General features: G+C 43.1%; 1 protein-coding gene and 1 long non-coding RNA gene across 2 annotated transcripts in view; one reads left to right on the forward strand and one right to left on the reverse strand.

The window, feature by feature from the left end:
- The window catches only part of LOC122776208, a 46,202-nt gene extending 32,232 nt beyond the window's left edge, over positions 1-13,970 (forward strand). Inside the window, exon 2 of the mRNA XM_044036623.1 lies at positions 791-13,970. Within this exon, the coding sequence (XP_043892558.1) occupies positions 980-12,847 (11,868 nt within the window). The 5' untranslated portion in view covers positions 791-979 and the 3' untranslated portion in view covers positions 12,848-13,970. The remainder of the gene's footprint in view (positions 1-790) is intronic.
- Positions 13,831-18,029, reverse strand: LOC122776210. Its single transcript, XR_006361177.1, has 2 exons — positions 17,860-18,029; positions 13,831-14,408 (listed from the first exon to the last, which is right to left on the reverse strand). It is a non-coding gene; the product is annotated as an uncharacterized LOC122776210 (long non-coding RNA).
- Positions 18,030-23,380: the final 5,351 nt, after the last annotated feature.

Below are 23,380 nucleotides of genomic sequence, written 5' to 3' on the forward strand. Positions count from 1 at the left end.
TTTACTGGCTGTGCTTTCTGGATCCGTGCACTGTAGTTTCTCTCAGGCCCAGTACTGTTGTGAGCTTTGTTATTTCTAGACCAAACTAGTTTCTTTGTGTTGTGATTGTTTATATAGAAATTTCACAGTTGATTCATGGCTGTAAAAGCAGGAATACAACACACAGAGGAAACTGCATTCTTTTTTTGAACGTGTTATTGTTGTTGTCGTCAAGTTTTAAGTGTTACTTATATCTCCAAGATGTTTGAGTACGAGTTTGGCAGTATTTTTGAAATTCCCTATTGATTATGCTGACTCCTTGTCTCTTGTGTGATGATGCAATAGTGCTCCCTGCTGGAAGAATCTTGGAATATAAGCATAATAATGGGACTAAAGTTTTCATTTTAAAGTGGAGGCTTGCATTCTCTTTTGTAATTCATCCTTTTTAGACCAATTCAAGCTTTTTAAGATTGTTCATGAAGAGATTTTTAACTTGTTTTGGAGATCTCTTATGCTTTTATTTATTTTTTTGTATGACTCTTAATCCTTTGTGAGTTGAAATAGTAGTAGCAGTTTTAATTAGAACATTTGTACACATCTGTGTTCATACATATATGTATATATATATATATATATATATATATACAGTGTATATATATATATATATATATATATATATATATATATATATATATATATATATATATATATATATATATATATATATATATATATACATCCATATACACAGAACTTTGATTATTAAACAGCAAAAACACCTCTAATCCTCTCTTGTTCTCTTTCTTTCCAGATCTGCTTTGCTCTGGCACCAGGTTTGTTGTGCACAATGAAGGTGAAGAGATGAGCCTGCAGCGAGTCGTCCTGTCCCTGCAGTTCCTGCCACTGGATCTTTACTGATTTGTACAACCCAGAGGATGATGCCCCTGTCTCCCAGATAGCACTTCTGAGGACCAGGCCTTCACAGCACGCCTCGTGCACCATGGCAGGAGAGACTCAGCGAATGCCCGCTGTCAAAAAGCTGGACGCTGAGTCCAAACTGCAGGATGAGGAGACAGCACTGGAGCAGCAGAGTGACAAAACCACAAAGGAGTCTTCTGAGCACTTTTCAAGCACAGGCACTGAGGCCAGAGCCAGCAGCAAAGGGCCCAAAGCTGAAAAACTAGAAAAGGAAAGGGACTGTCCTCAGCAGCGTGAGGCTGTCATACGGCCACAACAAGCAGGAAAAATTGACTTCAGGTCACTGCAGAACCGATCAAAATTTGCAACTGACAGGACTTGGTCAACTGGCAAAGGCAGCCCCCAGTCCCCGAGTGGAAAGGGCCGCAGCAAAGAGAAGGGGAAGCGGTCAGGAAAGGCAGAGCGTGGCAACCCACAGCAGCTGTACAGACTTAGCATTACAAATCCACGCTCCAACAATCCCATTGGCATCGCCTACCCACAGCAGAAGGTTTCACCACCCAAGAAGTTGGACACCAGTCGCAGCCTACACTTGGGCAGCTACAGATTCCACGTTCCCAGTATAACGGAGAGAGAGCCCGAAGTACAGCAGGAGGAGCTCAGTTATAGCCGGTGCTTTCAGGAGGCCTCCTCTAATCTAACCTCCCCAAGCTATACCTCACAGGCACTGGGTTGCTCAAGTGCAACATCATTCCACCCACATCCACCTCTATCACAGCAGCAGCAGCAGCAGCAGCAGCAGCCTGCCTCCATGGAGAACAGCACTACACAGTCTGGCAGCCAGCTAATGCTGGCTGACTTTCAGCTGAGTGGATCTAATGCATGGCAGTCTCCTGAAAGGACTAATTACGGAGTTTCATCACAAAAATCCTCTACCCTCACAGAAGCCAATAAGACAAGTGTCTTTGTGCCAGGACCTTTTCAATATGGATATAATTTTCTGGAGGAATCAACTTCAGATTCTTTTCCCTGTGAACAGAACCCCCAGTCACAAGACTTTACAGACTCCATAGGCACTCTCCTGAAAGTGGCACACAACTCATTTTCCTTTCCGTCTGGAGAAGGGCAAAATATTGTTCCAAACAGCACTCAGTTCAGTAATGAACAGCAATCTGAGGATGGTAGCTCTTATTCTTGCTCTCCTCAGTCACAGTACATTCAAGGGGTAGCGTCCTCCATTCAGTGTCCGAGGAATCTGAGCGAGGACTCGGCCAGCAGTGACAGCTCGGGCTCCAGCTCGCAGCAGTCAGAGCAGGGCAAGCCTGCGCTGCCGGAAAACACAGAAACTAATGGACAGGCAGACGGTAGGGACTCAAACGTCACCTCGGGGAATAAGAGGAACTGCCACCCTAAAGACACAGCTGCCAACCAAAGAACATTCATTCAAGGAAGTGTGCACCACCCGAGAAATATTTCACAAGGTCCTGGCTCACACATGCACTTTACCAGCAAAACATTTAACAGCCCTCCAGTGAATAACATTCACACAGGCTCAAATCATTTTGATAAAAACATGAACAATAAGCTTCTAAATAGGTTACCACAGTCCTGGGAAGGTCAGAGTAAGGCCTATTCACCCGCTGATCAAAGCACAGTTCAGTATTCTGACATGAATGAAAAGTTTCAGTTTCAGGACCAGCCAGCACTTGACCAAAGGCCAAATCCATCTAAAAATAGTAGAATGCCCTGGCAGCAGATGCGGCCAAACCTGCCAAACCAAAGCAGAACTGAGTTATCAAGGCAAATAAGCAATCAAAAATTGGCTTACATTGTTTCCCCCTCTGACTGGCAGGATGAAAGTAAATCACATAAACATAACTTGCTGAAAAACCCCAGCTCATTTCAGAGCGGCAGAACTGGAGATGGCTTTTCAAACCAAAGACAGGAGACTGTAAAACATTCCAGTAATACGGTCTCAACTTTTAAAGTAGAGGTGAACCATGCACAGGTTTGCGAGTCAAAAAATAAGTCTGTATACTATGGACTCAACCCATCTCTACCAGTGGCACCAAGAAACTACAACTATCCACCATTACAGGCACCACCGATGGGCCTTATGATGGTGTCACCTTATGAATCCCCCTTGCCCTCCCCCCTTAATAACCATGCGTCCAGCAGTACGTGCTCTTCGCTCTCCCCAGCTTCCACCAGCCCTGTAAATATCAGCTCAGAGGACAGTCAAATGTCAAAGTCAGCAACGTCACACGCATTTTACAACCAGCCCCAGACCAAATCCCAGTTATCTTCAGATCACCTTAGCTCTCACAACCACCACATACAGTCTGACGCTTCACGAATCCTTCCTTATGCACCAGACAGAGCCAAAGACGACATCATGAGTTACCTGCAGAACAGCAACCATGCAAAGACAAATATGGATGGAAACAAAGGTTACGTGGACAGTTTTGGGGTGGAGCATCACCAGCCTCCGCCACCATACTCTGCACATCAACTGTTAGCCACCTCATTAGCCACAGCAAACCTTGACCAGTTAGACGTGCTTCTCACATGCAAGCAATGTGATCAAAATTTCAATAACCTGGCTTCATTTCTAGGCCATAAGCAATACTGTACTCAACACACATTTGCACAAAATGAACTCAAAGACTTAACAAAGACAGACGACAGTAGGAAGTTTCACACAGAATCATCCAAAGCAGGGCCTTCTGTGTCAAATGTTTCAATGACCCGGTGTCCCTCTGACCTCCACCTGTCCCTGTTGGACCTCAACAAAAATGGGGAACTGATATCTGACAGTGAAACAAAAGGAGACAGTAAGGATGATCCAATGAGACTCAACTTGTTCTCTGGCCCTAGTAACATCGCCGTGCCTCTCCCTGAGCTGGAAATGGAGGACGCAAAATTAGACAGCCTAATCACAGAGGCACTAAATGGATATCAGTCAGATAATGCAGAGATAGACAGCAGCTTTATAGATGCATTTGCTGACGATGACCTCACCACTGTCAAAGCAACATCAAACAAACTATGTCTGAAAACCAAAGAATCTCTGGTCTTTGAGAGTAAAAATAAACAAGCAAGAGATGATGACAGGTCTTTCACACCGGGAAAATATTTCTACAAGACTGATGTTGAGAACCCCGACACAGCAAAGCAGCACACAGAAAGCAAACTGGAGAAAATATCGTTGGAACAAGGTGAGAAGATTAACATAAAAAAAGAAGTCTCTCATAAAAATTCAAGAATTGCCTCAAGGGAGAAGACAAGCGAACAGGATAGCAAAGTGAAAGAGGCAAGAAAAGTGTGCAAGAGTGAGGATGAAAACACAAAAACACAAAGGTTTCTCTTATCAAACAAGCTGCCTGAACGTTGCGGGGTAAAAAGCTTACAGGACAGCTCTGCACCTCGAGGGTCACCACCCACAAAGGTCTCCACATCTCCAACCTCAAGGACTGCAGTGAAAGAGAGCAAGAGGAAAAACAGTGGAGGGGGAACCTGGAGCAAAGAACTTATTCACAAAATAGTTCAGCAGAAGAACAAGCTCCATAAACTTCAAGTTAAAGGCACCAAAAACCTCCAGTTTTCCTTGGTGATGGAGAGACTGACTCCCACAGTACAGAACCCTGCATTTGGAGAATATGACTATGTCTCAGACTCTGATGACGATTGTGAGCCTGTGAAGATAGCAAGCCAAGGTCGACTAAATCAAGGAAGTCGTTGTAAATACACATACACTAAAGAATGCAAATGGAGAGCAAGAAGTGAGAGGGACCAGGCAGCATGGCGTCATGAGTCAAAGGAGTGTTTTGAGGTGAAAAAAAGTGAGGAAGTTTCACTCTCACCTGAGAAACATGGTTCTCACCAGAGACTAAGAAGGAGGGGTAGCAGGTCATCCACAAGCAGTGAACTTAGCACATCTGTGAGTGTCTCAAGTGATAGTATTAACAGTCCCAAGAGCACTGATCGGGCTGACTCTGACTGTGAGAAGAAGACAGAAATGAAAAGGAAACCGTCTTCAGAACAGAAAACCTATGAAAGGTCTTCTCCACAGAAGTTATGTAAAGAGTCCAGCACACTAGCACTGACATTCACCAAATCTGTCAGGAAGTATAACACCGACAAAATCATTCTTTCCGACAACAAAGACAGTCCACACGAGGTAAAGAAATATTATTCAAATCCAGAAGTTGCTGATTCAGTGTCATCCCCACAGAAACCAAAGGAAACACTGAAAAACTATGAAAGAAGCAGAGGCTTTCATACGAAATTAAGAGAAAAGCTGGTGTCTCACAGAAAAGAATCCACCAGTGACGACAAAAACACTCTAAAGAGAGTCAACAACCAATGCACCAAAGAAGAACCAACACCACGTAGTTTTAGTAGTAGCACAAAGAACAAGCTGCTACAATTTGATTCACACTCTCCTGTCACCAACAAAGAGAGTGATTTGAATATTGACAGAAACACAAAGGGCAAAATCAGAGAGGGGCCCAAAGCGTTACAGCCGGAGCTATCAGACAGCTCCACATTGGAAAAACAGATTGACAGTGTCTGTGTGGTGAAAGAGGCTATTACTTTAGGCAGTAACCTCAACACACACAAGCCATCTCTGTGCACCTTATTGATGGATGAGGTGTGTCTATCTTCAACTGAGAACAGCAACTCATTGATACAGAAAGATTCGCTCCACATCATGCCCTATCCTCTGGATCAGGAGCAAGGGCTCTCATTTGACACCTCGTCAATGTTCGGGGACCTCACAGGATTCGACAGTGGCCTTTACTCAGAAATGCCAATTCAGAAAGAGGGTCTCCATTCAATAGAGACCATGTCTGATAAAAAAGAGCAATTTGTGTCATCCTTTTCTTCCTTTCTGGAACACAGAGACTGGAACCTTATAGTTAGCCCTGTGCTACCAGATGAGATATCTCAGTACAAAGACAACTGTGAGAAATCAAATGAAAAGAAACCAGATTACAATCACATCCCGTTGTCTCTGCCAGAAAAAATTATTGACTACAGTGCAAATCTGAACAGCTGTGCGTCAGAGGATGAGCTGGAGATAAAGAGGATAGTTAATGAGCTTGAAAACCAGCTGCAGACAACTAAATTGGAAAGCCCACCATTACTGGATCACGATGTCCCTAAACAGCTGCAAATGAGCAAATTTTCACCTTTAAGACTGGTTGATGAGTCAGAGAGTGACAGCACTGGTCTTGATATGAGACCGATGGATGTCACAGTCACCAGAATGCCGTCACAGCCTTTCACAGAACCAGGACTCCCTTGGTCCAGTCCATTCACATTTGAACTAATGGATGAACACCACAGTCCCCATACCCTGCATAACAATGATCCAAAGGCACTTGAACATTTTACTGAAAAAGAAAATGATGCACCAGTTATGATTACTACATCCTCACATGTTGAATGTTCACAGCTCCAGCGTGACCAACAATCCCAAGAGAGGCGTGTGGAGAAAGTGGCTCTTTTAGAAACAAAGGAAGACATCTTAGAAGAGAAGAGATATACAGAAAACCTCATGAAAAGCCTTGAGGTGATTTCAGACTCTATATTCAAAAAGGAACCCATAATATTGGAAAAAAAGGAGGTGAATGTCAGCTCTCTCACCAGTCAACAACATCAAGAAACTGAATGTCAAGCAGCTGATGCCGTTAAGAGAGAAGATCCGGGTGAAAAGGAGGCAATTACTGAGAATAAGAATATATTATCACCTCCAAATATCAATGAGAGGAAGGATGATATTGAATTCATTCTGAATGACTCACAGTCATCTTGCTCCAATAGCACTGACACCACAGTGAAAGGAAACCCGCCAATTTCATCACAGCCAAGTGAGCCCTCAGAAAACAGTGATGGAGAGGGTGAAACTAAAGTCTCATCAGAGGAGGATATCCCTGACAATAAGCCTTTGATTGAGTCTGCGCACAGTTCAAGTGAAGCGACACATGACCTGCACAGGGTTGGGAAGTCCTGTGAGAACAGTAATGCAGAAACAACTTTAAATCAGTCATTCAAAAACGAGGAACATTTGACTGAGGATGATTGTGAGGAAGCTCGGGCAGTGAAGGGAATCACCGGTCAGTCCGACAGCCACCCTTCATCACCAGCGTCACCTGACAGCAGTCTAAACATTGAGATGAAAATTGTAGATGTGATGCAAGAGCAGTCCTCTAATAATTATAGTAATACTGGAGAATTTAGCCCAATGCATGCTGGTGAATTATATATGGAAGCATCTGAGACTTTGATAGAGGCACATGAAACAGCTAAAAGTGATGATTTGATTGGACTTTGTCCATCCACTAATTGTAGCCCTGTTAAGATGAATGCTGTAAGTCCAAGAAATGATTTGTCAGTGGACATAGTTGCCACTGAAAAGCCCTGTACGCCAATATTAGAGGAGACCAGTACAGAGAGGTCTAGTCACTGCTCACCTTTCCAAGACACCCAGTCCATCGAAGGACAACACAATCTCTTGGTCTTTTCCCAGTCTGGTGCTCTCATTGACAGTGATTCCTGCAAAGCTATTCAGTTTAATGACTCTTTGAAACCTCAACTGGGTCTTGCATTTGACTCCATTCAGAAAGAGGATGAGATTTTACATGTTCCAGACATCAAAGAACATCTTCCTGTTAATTTCATGGCAAGTCACCAAAACTCACCGTGCAGGGAGGAGATGGAAGAAAGTCATTGCCTCTTTCTACACACTGCCCCCCCAAGCAGCCCTCTTTTATCCACCTCTCTTAAAATGCCAATGCAGAAATTGGACCTAGAAGACACTTTGTGTCTCTCACGAATCAAATGTGATGACATGTCTGTTGATGAGGGCTCAAGTCAAAATGTAAAAGCCCCAACAAACAAAGATGGCAGCCACAGTGCCAGAGAGGCTCTAAACAGTGAAGAACAGTCGAAGGCAGCAGGTGAGACGGAGTATTCTTTGATAAGCCCTCCTCACCTGGACTTGGGAATCGCAGAGTGTAAAATCTCCAACTCTGAAACCACCTGTCCCTCGCCGCTTCATGTGACCAGCACAGCAGAACAACCAGAGGTGGAGAGGGAGAAAGATCCAATATATGATTTCAAGCTCAGTCCTCTCAACTACAACAGCATTTCAGATGAACCTCCACACCTGAATCAATATGACTACATACCAATTTCACCAGCCACTAAACCAGAGGACAGTAAGCAGAGTCCCACAGAAGACTGTGAACCATGTGACCTGAATGTAAACCCTGCACTGAACTTTGACAAAGCTGCAACAGACACAAAATTAAACACAGACTCTGCAGCTAAAATAAATGTATCAGATGACCCAATGGTTCTTCAGCAGCATATAGAAGTCACATGTTTTCCAGTGGGTCTCCCAGCTGAAGTCAGTAGTACAGATTATTCAGGTGGTTGTTCAAAGAAAGACGTTGAGATTCATCATGAGCCAGTTGAGGCTACAGATCCGGTGCAGGTCCATGCTGACTTGCTTAGACACATTGAAGCCGTGAATATGGATTCTCACAAGCCTTCTGCTGAGGACAGTTCACTTCACCAGAAAGACATTTCAGATGGTCCACCCACTCCTAAGCCAGTGATCATCTGTGAAAATGAAGAAATGCCTCTTCCACCAGACCCGCCGTCACAGAAACAACCAACAACAGAGACTGGCCACAAAGTACCAACAGAAATGTCACAAAAGAAGACACAGAACAACGCTCAACAGGGGAAAGAACTCTGTGAAATCTGCTTCATGTGTTTCAGGACTGTGCCAGGATTAAAGAGACATAAGGCCATGAAACATTTGGTCCGAACTGAAAAACACATTGGCCCACAGAAAACATCAAACCATGAGGCAAATATGCTTATTAATGAAGTGTCACAAACTCTAGAGAAAGAACATAAAGATGATTCACAGGCCTGTTATTTGACAAAAATAGATGGCCTGCTTGAGACAAGTAACACTCTCATCTCTAAAGCACCAGAGACCGAGTCACTACTGGAGGAAATGGTAACTGAGAAAAATGCAGTGTCGGTGGATGAAATAGGCCGTCAAAGCCCTCCGCTGCCAGCGAAAGCAAAGAAAAACAACAAAGCTAGGAAGAACAAAAACAGTGAGATAAACACAAAGCCTGACCCTTTCTCTGATGAGATTTTAAATATACTGAAAACAGACATTCTTCAAGCTTTAACTCCCGAATTCAAAAACAGTGGACTACAAGGACAATGCAAATCTCCCGAGGAGCAGGTGAGAATCAATGGCAGAGCTGTTACTGGAACAGAGCAATTCCCTGATGATACATCTCAAATTCCAACAAAAGAGACACATGCACTGATTGAAACTGTGGAGCTAAGTCATATCAATCATACAGAGGAAATGAAATGTACGAGGTTGACAGAGGTGGCAAATGGAGAAGTATGTGCAAACAATGGTGTGGAAAGTGCTATATGTGCAGACAAGAATATAATCAGTGAATGTGAGGAGGCCACACAGACTCTTTGTCCCATGAAAGAGATGTGTGAGCAGAAAGGATTAGAAGGGAACCTTGCACAGGAGAATCTTAGAAAAGTGGAAGTCGAGATAAAAAGTGAGAAAAACAGTGGCTCATCAGACGAGGCCTCACAGCCTCTGTCCAGTTTGAATGCTCCGCCTCTCAGTCCTCCTGGCTTATCATCCGATCTGAGGGCCATACTCGACGATGACGCCACATTCTCTCAATTGTTCCCCAGAGATGAGGAGGCAAAAAGGAAAAAGTCTCCAAGGGTGTACAGCAAAAAAAACAAAAGAGTAAAGCTGTCGTCAGACTCAAATACTACTCAGGATTACGCTTCTTCAGAAAGCTTCATGCCAAATAAAGATCAGTACATGGACAAGCAAGCAGAGCCATTCACTGCCAACCCCGCCAACCACTGTGAATATGAGACAATATCTATTGATGATGCCATCATGTTGAACATGTGCCACAACAGCACATTGAAGGCTGATGCCAAGCCACTGCCAGATTCCAAACAAAGTCAAAAGAAGGATGTTGATAAGGATCTTGAAGAGCCTGCCAATATTCGGCATAATCCACTTGAGAGCACCATCGATAAACCACCAATCGAATGGAGTGGCTCCTCTGATTTGACTTGCTTTGACACAGACTCAAGAGTAATCTCTGAGCCCAACACCTGTAAACCTGAAGTGCCATCCACACCTCCTCCTCCTCCTCCTCCTCCTCCTCCTACTCCTACTCCTCCTCCTCTGCCCCTTCCTGCTGTCCCATATCCTGTGGAGCCACCTGTCAAAGAGAATATCCAAACCACAGCATTCCACAGCATAGACATCCAAAGCATCAACACCACATTTCAACTACCTGAGGTTCATATCTTCGACTCTAATGACATCTCAGTGTCTCCTACTATTACAGCTGTCGACGTGGAGAACAGAGATGAAGAAAAGTCCAAGAAAGTAGCAGAGCGACGTGGAAGGAAACGGCAAGATGGTGGAATTAAGGTCAAAGATAAACAATACAAGTGCAAAGTGTGCTTCACGTGGTTCCTCACCCTGGGTGAGCTGAACTTTCACAAGTTGTCCCACAACCCCTCTCCACCTCCAACTTGCTACATGTGTGTGCAGCGCAAATTCAGCTCTAGGGAGCAGCTGAGAGATCATCTGAAGGAGAAACATGCCAAGAATAAGACAGGGATCTGGACCTGTGGAATGTGCTTGAAGGAGATATCAGACGTGTGGATGTACAACGAACATTTACGCGAGCATGCCACTCAGTTTGCCCGGAGGGGTCAGACTCAAGGTTCAATATTAGACATCCCAGGTTGCTTCATGCAGGAGACAGCCGTGAAGAACTTTATCACCTCCATCATGCAACACCGCCCCAGTAAAGCCACCAGGGAGTCCAGCAAAGCCACAAAAGAACAGGAAAAAGCTGTTTCTCCAGAAACCTCTGTGAAAGAGGGGAAAACATCAGACCGTACTGAGCCAAGAGTTCACAGGACCAAAAGCAACGGTGGAGCAGGTGGGAAGCAGAGCACATTGACCCCACTGGAGGTCCTCCACAACACAGAGACATCTAAAAGTGTGGAGATGCATCCCAACTGCAAAGATCCATCAAGAGACTGCCACCACTGTGGGAAACAGTTCCCTAAGCCCTTTAAACTCCAGAGGCACTTAGTGGTTCACAATTTGGAAAAGATCTTCCTTTGTCACAAGTGTCCCGTCTCTTATCAGGAGTTACAGGCACTTAAAGACCACCTGAAGACAGCACACGAGGAGGTGGACGAGCCTGACTCAAAACACACCACTCTGTACACCTGTGAGCTCTGTGCCGATGTCATGCACGTGATCAAAAAATCTTTCATCTGCAGCACCTGCAACTACACCTTCTCTAAGAAGGAACAGTTCGATCGTCACATGGAAAAACACCTGTCTGGGGGGAACCAAATCTTTAAATTCCGAGGCGTCCTCAGACCTGTCAAAGCATCCATGTCCAAAGAAGATGAATGTGATTCACCTGCAAGTAAAAAGAGAAGAATTCTCTCTGACAGTCTGCAAGAAAATAGCTCTGACGGCACTAATTTGGCGAATTTGAGCTCACTGCACTTAAATAAAAACTCTGACGCCCAGTCCTCGAAACTCTCTGTGTTCACAGCAGACGACTCCACACAGACCATGGCGAGCGAATGCAACAGCGACACAAACAGTGCAAATGTGAAGACTGAGGACATGGCTGAGGACTACTCTGAACTACTTGTCGAGCTTGAGAAATGTATCCATATGGGCTCGTCAGACTCTCCTACGCCCAAGAAAGAAGAGATTGACGCGAGTCCCTCACCTAATGGGAATGGAAAATCAGTTGCCGAAGTATGTGACGTGAAAGAGGAGAATGAGTCAGTCTGCATTAGAGCCGAGACATCCTCATGGTCAGCAGCTAAAGAGAGCAGTAGTGTGGGGGTGGAAGCTAAGGAAAGCTCAGCAGAGGGTGACACAGCTGAGATGGAGGAAAAAACTGATTTGCCTCCTCCTGGTGAAGAGCCTGTTGGCATCTCGAGAGAAAATCGAACAATTTCAAATACACCAGCAAGGCATGAAGTAGCAGTCGAAGTGATGGACCAGCAGACGGGTGATGAGCAGTGGCAGCGCACGTCAAAAGCTCCTAATAATGACAGCAAACAGCAAACTTTATCTCGTGGTGCTGAGCAAGAATGTAGCAGTCAGACGAAAGACAGAGCTGCCAAAACAAATGACAACATGAAGAACAACATGATGACAAGCAGCACAAAGGCTCCGGAATCAACACCAGTCCTCCACTCCAAGGTCTCCCTCAACACGTCCGTCTCAAATGAGGACAAAGAATCTCTGAGACCACAGAAGAAGAGGAAGGACACAAAATCCCCTCACAGCCTGCAAAGGGTCTCCTCTCCAGCCACACAAGAGAACTTCGGTGTCGACTCCAGGGCCAAGAAGAAATTTCGGGCCAGCAAGTGTGCAAACTCCTCTCTGCAAAGAAAGTCAGACGGACCCAGCGACTACCCCGTACTGTCATCCGTACGGGACGACGTCGTGAGCAACAAAATAGTCTCCAAGTACAAGACGTCCAGCACGACTTTGCCATCAAAAAGAAGTTTGCTTGACAGCTGCAGTCCAAAGAAAGCTGACAATGTTAATCCTCTGAACGGGGATTACAAAGCCAAAAAGGGAGCGCTGGGCCGACCTTTGCATCCCCCTATTTCTAAAGTGTCTTCAGTTTCTATGAACAATGCTTTGAATAAATCCAGGCCAAAGATGGGGGTTAGGTCAATGGAGAGCCATTCCTATCGGACAGTCGAGTCCCAGAACCACCTCTTAAGCCAGCTGTTTGGTCAGAAACTCACTAGCTTTAAGATTCCTTTAAGGAAGGACACGTCAGAATCTATTAACTGAGTGGGGGTTTGAGGGATCTGTGAATAAGAGACTGTAAATGTTTTAAGACAATTCCTTATGGTGAATGAGATTGCACAGCTGTTTTCTGTGAAATGCTATCTTTAATTACTTACATAGTCACTTTATGTCTTTTTTGTACATTTTTTTTTTTTTAACCCAAATGTGAGGACAGATGGCAGATATGAATTTTGGGTCTAAAATGAATATGCTATTTGGGAGAATTTGTCTGCTTTTCCTATGTTGGATATTGTCCTTTTCATAGATTATATATCGTTAAAGTAAAGGAAAGAAAATAAGAATACTTGAAAATACAGTAAAGTATGTTTCCTCTAAGAAATGCATGTTCGTTTTGCATTCATAATATGATTTTATCAGTTTAAGTCTCTTTTTTTGCAAATGACGTCATAACTGACCTGGACTATTGTCTGTGCACCTTTCGTAAAATGCTTCCAGCATATTCATTGTAACTTTTTTTTATTATTTTTTTAACTTTACTGTACTGCATCGACAATGCTCATTTTAGCCTTTTGTATAAACATTACCTGGTGCTACATTGTGTATTATCGTAATGTGAATGCCAATGCCCGCTGAAGGGAAACATGAGATCTGTAGCAGTTACAGTACATTCATTCAAACGATTTTACTGGTTCTCTTTTGTTTATTGAAGATACTGTGTAAACCATCCAAGTGCATCAATGTAGACTGATAGAACAGAAAATTAGGAACAGTTCCATTAGTTTCCTAAGCTTAACGGATAAACTCAGGTGCATACATGGACATTACAGTCCATAGACCTGTATTGAGAGTTCTTCCCCTGCACTGATAACACCACACACCAATCACAAACTCAGTCATCTGTGTCTGCAACTCATCAGACAACTGTTGAATTATGAATAGTATTTACTCAAGGTGCAAAGGTGCTTTATCTTGTTTATACTGTATGTACCTTATATTGTATAATATTGTAGGTAGACTGTTTGGTGTAATGCTTCATGTCAAAGTTTTATTTTAATAATGTGCAAAAAGAATCAGAGAAGAAAGGGAAATGCGGTGCCTCTTGCAAGTTGTAAAGTGGTTCACTGAATGCATCTTTTATAGTTGTTATTAAAGATCTGTGATGGTCTCTCCTCGCTCTCTTCTTCCTTTGTTCGTAGCATGTTGTGCAAGCGTTCCCACTTCCATCCCTACAGACTGCAGCTGTCACCACTCGCATCAAACCCTGCAGGCAGGGGAAGCTGCCTGTGCCTTGAGGCAAAAACAGGTGCACGCACATAACAAGGTCTGACTTCACTGCTTTGTCTTCAGATCAACATAAATGTATCTTTACTTCAGGGAAACATCAGGAAAACAGACAACAGTTACATTTATCCAACCATATGTTTGTCTCCACGACGAGCAGGCGACGCTCACTTCTGTCATGTTGCTCTCCTACCATGTGTAAAATGGCTTCTCTTCCTACATGAACCATTTTCACCATCACATAGGAATAAAAAGCCATAGCACACAGTGGCAAACATACAAAAGTCGTGTTTTCATATCATCCACGGAGTCACCATGTGACCTGTGAAAGGGAGACAAGAAACAAGAAAACAAGGAAGGGTTATTTTCTTTCATCACAATCCATCATGAAAGAACAAAATGTTTAATATCAGAATGTTTATTTGTATTATCCTTAATTAAGGTGATGTCATTGTGCAGTCAGACGTTTTCACACACAACCAACAGGCAGACAACAAAGACTGGATAGCTATTAAAACACACTTCCACTTGAAACTGGTGCAGAAAGAGATTAAAGTAAAATTATAAACGTACACTTTTACAATCTACAGCAATGTGCAGATACTTTGTATCCCGCACTTAACACATAATAACACATAAATACATGCGTGATGTTTGGTGAGTTGCTCTAAGTCGTGCTCATGAATTGAGATGTCATTAGTGCATCCAGAATAATGTCATGAGTTTGTATTCACATAATAAACATCCATGGAGACACGTGCTGTTTGTAAAAACATCCTCGAGAGACTGTGGCAGACATCCATTAGTAGAGAGAAGAACCGCAGCGCCTTTGCTGAAATAACCTCTCTAATTAATTTAGTGGGAATACTGGTTTGGCAGCACACGCCGAGACAATATTTTTGGACTCTGGTGACAAGAGGAAACACAGCATGTGTAACTGTTGAAATGAAATATGGACCACGTCTACTCTCTGTACTCTCTGTGCTCACGTTTCACCAACGGGATTTAAATCCAGCAAGGTGAGATGGTCGACAATGTGGTGACACTATGTTACACTGTTACACTGTGTCACAGTGTAACAGTGTAACAGTGTAATAGTGTCACAGTGTCAGTGTAATGGTGTCAGAGTGTCACTGTAACAGTGTCAGTGTTACACTGTGACACCATTACACTGTGACACTATGACACTATGACCCTGTGTCACTGTGACCCTGTGTCACTGTGACCCTGTGACACAGTGTCATTGTGTAACAGTGTAATACTAACACTGTTACAGTGACACTCTGACACCATTACACTGTGACACTGTTACAGTGACACTCTGACACCATTACACTGTGACATTGTTACACTGACACTATGACCCTGTGTCACTGTGACCCTGTGACACAGTGTCACAGTTTAATGGTGTCACAGTGTAATAGTGTCACAGTGAAACAGTGTAACACTGACACTGTTACACTGACACTATGACCCTGTGACACTATGACCCTGTGTCACTGTGACCCTGTGACATAGTGTCACAGTGTCATGGTGTCACAGTGTCAGTGTAATAGCGTCACAGTGTAATAGCGTCACAGTGTAATGGCGTCACAGTGTAATAGTGTCACAGTGTAATGGTGTCACAGTGTAATAGTGTCACAGTGTAATGGTGTCACAGTGTAATAGTGTCACAGTGTAATGGTGTCACAGTGTAATAGTGTCACAGTGTCAGTTTCACTGTGACATACTGTGACACACTGTGAGGATAAAGTGGTAGATGATGGATGGATGGATGGATGGATGAAACAACAATGTGTTAATGCACACATTCCTCTATGTATATATAAGTATATGAACATGTAAGTATCTGTACATACACATATTATACATCTTCTTTTTATGATATTTTGTACTATTAGTTCAAATTGTCATACACTGACATCTGCTTTGACAACTGTCACCATCTTTAAAAACTAACATGTGTTTATGAACATGTGTCTGCAGAGTTATTAACGGAAAGGTCCTGAAAACAAGAGGTGAATGTAATTTTAGTATATTAAAAATGTCAACGGCATTTCCCTCATAAAAATACATCTAATCTTAGTAGCATAGCAGTTTTGTTCCTCTCCACTGTCACACTGTCAAATATCCACTGATGTTTTACGTTGAGTCCACAGGTGAATATCAATGCGGTTCACTAAATGATGAAATGTTTTTGTATGTGTGCCATCTTTCTATTCAAATCCACAGATAAAGACTGATTCTCCAGTTCTCACATAAACCAAATGAAAAGTGTGAGGCTGGATGACCATCTGCTGTTTTCATAGCAAATGCATTAACAGTAATTAGACAAATAATAACAATAATAATAATGGTTTTATCTGCAAAGCACATTTCACACAGTGCTTCACACAAGGTTAAAATAAGATAAAATACGCAATTAAAAGTTCACAAGAGTAAATTAGTTTGCATACGCACATAAACTCACATAACCCACATCGATGCATAAATAAACATACAGATGTGCACATTCATACACACAAAAGAAAAGAAAATCCACCATTAAATTTGTTGTTGTAGCAATATTATAATCACCATAGAGTATAATTGTTTCACTATCACTTAATTGGAACACATTGAGAAAATGATGGGAAACATGTTTGTGGTTTTAAAATAACACATTTGGGCTTAAATGTCAAGTATTTAGTGTGAGCTACACTTGAACAACAGCACGACCTTGACAAGACACACTTGAACACTGTAGACACATGTTGTATGAGTTAACATGACATGAACCCTTTAAAAATATTGGAAAAAATTATAATGACATGTTATTTTAATTAAATACTAATTTAAACATGGTTCATTCGCTGAGATTAAATTCATTCACTGCAGGAATCATGTCCCGTCACACATTCACTGATGAGGCACAACTCTGATTAAATAGAAATAAGTAAATGTTCAGTGTGTTACATTTGTTTATTGGCAGACATTGTATAATATGTAAAATGTTTGTATAATAAGTGAATAATGGCTTTATTAAGAACTGATGTTTAGTTTTGGAGCATTAGAAAGAACTTTTTACATGTACTTTAGCCAAAGGTCCGGCTTTAATGAAGCACAGCCATGTGTCACCATGTTTCCACAGCAGTCACAGCGTTCATTTCATCTTTTAAAACAGGGGCCGACCACAGAAAAGAACGCTTGTACGATTAAGCTTGTACGATTCAGGCTACATTCAGATTATCTGCCAGATTGTTCAAATCCATTTCAAATCTGAGTCATTATTAGATCAGATTTCATGGTTCACTTTAATGACTACAGGTGTACAATTAACTCTAACCCTCTCTCAAACTGTTGCATGCACATAAATAACTATTTTGTGAGATAAGATCAGATCAGATCAGATCAGATCAGATCAGATCAGATCAGATCAGATGACGATATCTGGGATCTGATTATAAAATCTGAATTGATGATTGGATTTCTGAGCCCTTACATAATTCATAATTGAATCATGTCTTTGAAAAACACTGGAGAGGAGTCACTTCAGTCTGGTAATCTGCATGAAGACTGAATGACGTCCTTTCTGGTAAGTGAAGGCCACCGTAGTTCCCTGATGCACTTGGGAAGGGAAGGGGTGAGCAGAGGAGTCTCACTTTAATCTAACAATTTAATCTCTTTAATCTGCCGTCTTTTATTCTGATCTAATATCCTTCTCTCTTGTGCTGCACATTTATTTTGATATTTGATTAATTTTTTCAGCCTTTTGAGCTTTACTCAGAACGTACCTGAATTGTACCTGCTCCATGCATGGTGCGCTGGGATTTCCCACGTGTGCAAACCTCCCCCGGGTCCTTTTGGTCTGGCAGCAACTGTGAGTTGATTAAACAAAATTAACACAGGCCTGAGAGTGTCTTGTCACAGTTTAACCCAGAACTTGTCACTCAGAGTGAGCCGGGGCTCCACACGCTCCACATGCTCCGCTGGCAGCCGTCTTTTTATCATCTGATCTATGAGGAAAATCTCCTGGGGCAGAGCCGTGCAGGAGCATGACAGCAACGCTTTGCGCTTTGAAGTAGAGTGACATTATCAGTAAGTATGGTCTTGAAATAGCACCTCTTCTCTCCTCCTCTCACTCTATTTGTGAGCTTCCCTCCCTGTCTCATCTGATCTCCGACTCTCTTCCTGTTTTCCATCTATTTTCCTCTGCTGCCACCCTCATTCTCAGGCTCTTCCTTTTTTCCCCCTTATTTCTTTATCTTTTCTCCATAAATTTCCTCTCCGGCAGCGACACGCTTCATCTTTCCATATTTGCTTCTGCCTCTGCCAATTTTCCATCCCTTGTTATTTATCTCACCTTATTTCTCCTGTTGCCCCCTCACCCTTACACCCCCTCTCCTCCCTTGTTTACCCTCCCTCTCTGTCTCCCCTGTCACCCTTGGCTCTCTCCTCCCTCACCGCGGCATGTGCCGCCGGCTGCCTCTCAGGGAGATCGGCAGATCAGGGTCAGATGGAGATGGACGACTGGTCAGTGGTAATGACACACAGGCTGCGGGGTCATGCAGGTCACCTCTGTTGGGAATGGAAGGCTTCTGCCAGTGCAGACAAATAAATAGATGGATGGATTTGTTGTGCGAGAGAAAAAAAAGGGAAAGTAATGACTGAGCATCCCTCTATTCTACCATGGCTGTGCGATTGTAATGAATTTCCACTGGGTTTATATCTGAAATCACTTGAATAAGCCAGTGAGAGAGTGTATGAATAATTCAGTGTGGACACATTCTCTTGGTGTGAATAAAGGCAACAAAGAAATCAGGACTGAACGAGTCGGAGAAAATGTCTAATTGCATTTTTTCTGACACTTTGTATTCATTTATTTTCTCCTCTTTTATTCCTGCTGTATTTTTGTTTATCCGCTTGTATTTTTAGTCGCCGGTGTTTCCTCTTCTCTGATTGTTGAGATCTATGATAGTGTTTCCTCACGTCCTCATTTCCTCCTCTCTGTCTCTTCTGCTACCTTTGTTATATATTGTTGGTTTTGCTTTATCCCGTGAGTGTCATTACTTATAAAGACTGATTGATGCAAACATTCCTACTTCCTATGGTCCAATGCAGGAATGAGTTAAGTTAAAGATATGAATTGTTTTCAACATGACTCTTTCAATTAGCATCAAACACTGAACAATCCTAAGTAGAACAGTTGTGTTTGGCCACTTGCATTGTTTTCAACTGGGATTTCAATTTGAAAATGATTTCATTGTCAGTGATACAAGAAATCTGAAATAAAGAATTCAAAATAACACTGCAGTGACCTTCTGAAACGCTGACAGTAAGAAAAGCAGACAGGGGAACTTGCACCTGAAATAGAAGCCAAAGGAAGTGGGACAGTTGTATCGTCAAAATGAGTTAGTAAGCAAATGAGCAGATACAAAAACAAATCACAGTGAGGGGAAGATAATATGGAAGATGAAACATTACAGTCAAGCACATTTTCCTAATGAATGACCCGTCACAAGGAAGTCATGGTCTCTTACTGCCAATGAAGCCTTTATCCACCACAACAACCATTTGTCATTTCACTCAGCACCAGAACAGGAACAGACTCCACACAGAAGCTAAAAGCACTAGTCTGATGTTCCAGGTCTGCACAAATAAATGGGCTCACTCTGCAGGCAGTGGCTATGCAAACAAATCAACGTCTGTGTGCAGGTGTCTACAGACGAACACACAGCTGATGCTCAAAGAACGTTTGGGATTCTCTTTGTAAAGTTACCCTCACTAAATTCTTTTTTAATTCCTTTTTTTCAGTCTTGCTCAGTCTTCGTTCCCGTGTCACAGAGTATAATAAAAGTCAACAGGTAATAATTGGTGGGTGTGTAACCAGAGAAAAATCTCTGAATAGCAAAATTGCACATCATTAAATGACAATTTGAATAAACGGAATGGCTATTATAGCATTAAAGAGAGTGAAATCCCATAATAACCAGGGATGGGTTAGGGTTAGGATCTATCTGTTTGTCTGTCCGTCCGTCTGTCTGTCTGTCTGTAAAAAACAAAAAGAACATACAAAGCTGGACCTGCAGGGAAGCCCCTTGAACCTCTAACACACCCCACATCCACTCCCTCACTCCTCTATATTACTTCTTACTATAACCTTCATCCTGCACCCCCCACCCTCCTCCTCCTCCTCCTCCATCCGCAGTGTGTTCCCTCACCTTCTTCTCCTCCCACTGTGTCTGTGCTCATCACAGAGACTCAGACGGCTGTACTCTGACATTTGATGTGACACAAAATTGGATTTCCAGCGTGATTCTCTCACTGAGCCCCTCGTGAAGTGTGATCCACGCTGTGACTAACTGAGTGGCACTCCAGCAGCCCGACTGAGTAAATGGAGGCTGCTGGTGAAATATTTCTGTGACCTGCTTTTATTTTGGCACTTGTTTTCGATTTGTTTATTTGTTTGTAGGCTACCGTTTTCTTTTCTTTATTTGGTGTCTGGTAGCTTGTTAGTTCATCATTCTCTCTCCCTCCCTCTTTCTCTCTCACACACACACACACACACACACACACACACACGCTGCTACAAAGACACATTTCATCCTTTGTCAGTGTCATCTCGTGTTGTTTCCTGTTGAATGTGACCCCACATTAGCTGCTGTCTGGCTGCCTGTGACATTCGTGAGCAATCTGAGAGAATGAGAAAATCTGATTTCCTCATGTCGTATACGCAGCGCGTCCTACAGACCGGGGCTGAACTTGTACAATGGTTGACCGTGAATTATCTGCTCTGTACAATGACATGAGCCCCCGTGTGCACACAGCAAAGCTGAAATCTAAGTAAAGTGGCAAAAAAACAGGGGTTGTCAGTGACAGATGTTGGAGGGTGACTCACCACAGCTATGTCACCTGTCTGGCCACCAGTATCCCAGGAGGCATTGCTTTAACCTGGCAAATCCCTCATGCAGACAGAGGGAGAGCTCTATAACAATGACGCAACACACAAAAGAGCATTTTTTTTTTTTTCCGTAGGTTATCTTTGCACCAAATCCCCTTTCTCTAATCTCAAATCTCTGTCATGCCCTTTGCTCTGGAGACTCTGCTGATTTGGATTTGAATAAAAAAAAGCTGCTTTCTTCCCCAGAGGAATGAATACAGCAGTTTCCCCCTTATTAAAAACTTTCCACTAATCTCTCTCTCGATGTGTGCGTGTGTGTGTGTGTGTGACTACAGCCCCTCCACAACCCTCATTATAATAGACAAACCCACATGAAATTACACAAACAGACAAGCATGGAATTATACAAGTGACCACTCACTCACACACACATCAGGTTCCTCACTGTGACAACATGACAGTGACTTTGAACTAATGAGACGCCGGCACCCAACCAAAGCACACGGTGACAGGCAGAAACACAAAGGGATGAATGAATGAATGAAGTCAGAATGTGGATGAGGATAATGTGTCGCATATACATACCTGCAGGTTTACTCTTTTCTCTCTCTCTCCCTCTCTCTCTCTCTCTCTCTGTGTGTGTGTGTGTGTGAGTGTAGACACGGTCGTGCCTGTTTGCCAGCCTGTTTCTGAAGAAGAGAGTCTTCATCCTATCGAGTTGGGGACCGGGGCTCAGCTGCAGAGACTGACATCATCCCTTTCAGTGAGGAGGTTTTCCCCTCCCGCAATCTGCACCCTCTCTCTCTCTCTGTCTCGCTCCCTCTATCTCTCCCTCACATAACTCAGCCACTCACTCTGTACAGTAGTATACTCCTCCTATCTCCCCCCCTTGCTTCTCCTTTTTCTAATCTCTCCTTCCCTTCCCTCTTTCATTTGCTTCCACATATTGCTTCTATTTTTCACCACATGTGTGAGACACTAAAACACTAAAACTGGGCTCTTATGCGCAAGTTACAAGTGCTAAACTGTACTTTCCTATTTATAGAAGTCAGAATAGACTACATAATCAAAAATGTGAATCTGGCGTCCAAAAAAACAAAAAACAAATCCGCTGTGAGGTGTTCATCACAACACTGAAAATACACAGTTTTCTGTAGGATCTTCACAATTAGCTCTTGGTCTGTGTCCTTCTCACTGCATCCCCCTCCTGTCTTTGTTAAAGACCAAGCATCTGAGGAGTAAATCAAGACTGAAGTCTAACGGGCAGCCTGCTTTCACCTATCCAATTCTTTTAGATCAGCAAGAATGGAAAAAAAGACAGGAGCGGAGCAAAGGGAGACTTGTTGTATATTGAGATGGATGCCTGCTGTGGTGCCTGCGGTGGCGAGGCTTGCTGTTGCTGTCCATGGTGCTGATTACAGCTGAAGGAGACATCACGATGGACAGCAGTGACCCCGCAGACCTGCGAAAAATAGCCTTGAACAGAGTATGGAGGAAAACCTGTTTCTGCTGCTACGGCAGCCTTAATAAATACACATGCACTCTCCCTCTCTCTCTCTCTCACACACACACACACACACACACATTAGACTTTCATCCACCTCCCAGCCTCCTCCTCTGTTTCCCGTGGGCATTTCTCTGCGTCTCAACTCATTTAGGCTTACATTCATCATTGTAAGGTAACAGTGGCAGGTGGGATTAAAATGGATTAGCCCTATTAAAGAAATGTGTGGTGCATATTACACCCAGACCCACATGCTCTCTCTCTCACACACACTCACACACACACAAACACACACTAGCAGTTGACTAAAGACCCACACACAACACTCGACCCAACACATGCTGTAAAGTATGTTAGAATGCACATGCATGTGAGCGAGCAGACACAGATTTACATTCAACAGCCAAAGGGAAAGGCTCGTAGCCGAGGAATGAAGGGAGAAGGACGGTTGATGATGATGATGATGATGATGACATCCACAGTAGCAGGAGAAGAGGAGGAAGGAAGTATAGAATCTGTACATATTCTGCTTTACAGCCTCTCACACTGTGGACTCCTTTTTGTTGTCTTAACTCTCGTCTCAAGAGGTAGCTTTTAGATTCTCGCCTCCTTGTTTCCATAGTGACACTTTCCCTCCTTTGTGCGGGAGAGTGTGTGTATTTCAGAGAGACACACACAGACAGGCATAGGAAGGAAGGGAGGGAGGGAGACAGAGGAGGGGGATGACAGCAAGATAACTTGGTTCACTTACATTTATTCACTACAAAAAGAAAAAAGGGGGTAAAAGGCACAGAGCCCGTTCTCTACGTCAGGGAAAGAGTCCTCTGTTCACTTTTCACTGGCTGTCAACACTAAGTTGCTTAACTTTTGATAAATGGCTCGGCAACAGCTTGCCAAAAAATAAAGCAGT

This window comes from Solea senegalensis, linkage group LG10, assembly GCF_019176455.1.
Source record: "Solea senegalensis isolate Sse05_10M linkage group LG10, IFAPA_SoseM_1, whole genome shotgun sequence".
Lineage (NCBI taxonomy): Eukaryota > Metazoa > Chordata > Actinopteri > Pleuronectiformes > Soleidae > Solea > Solea senegalensis.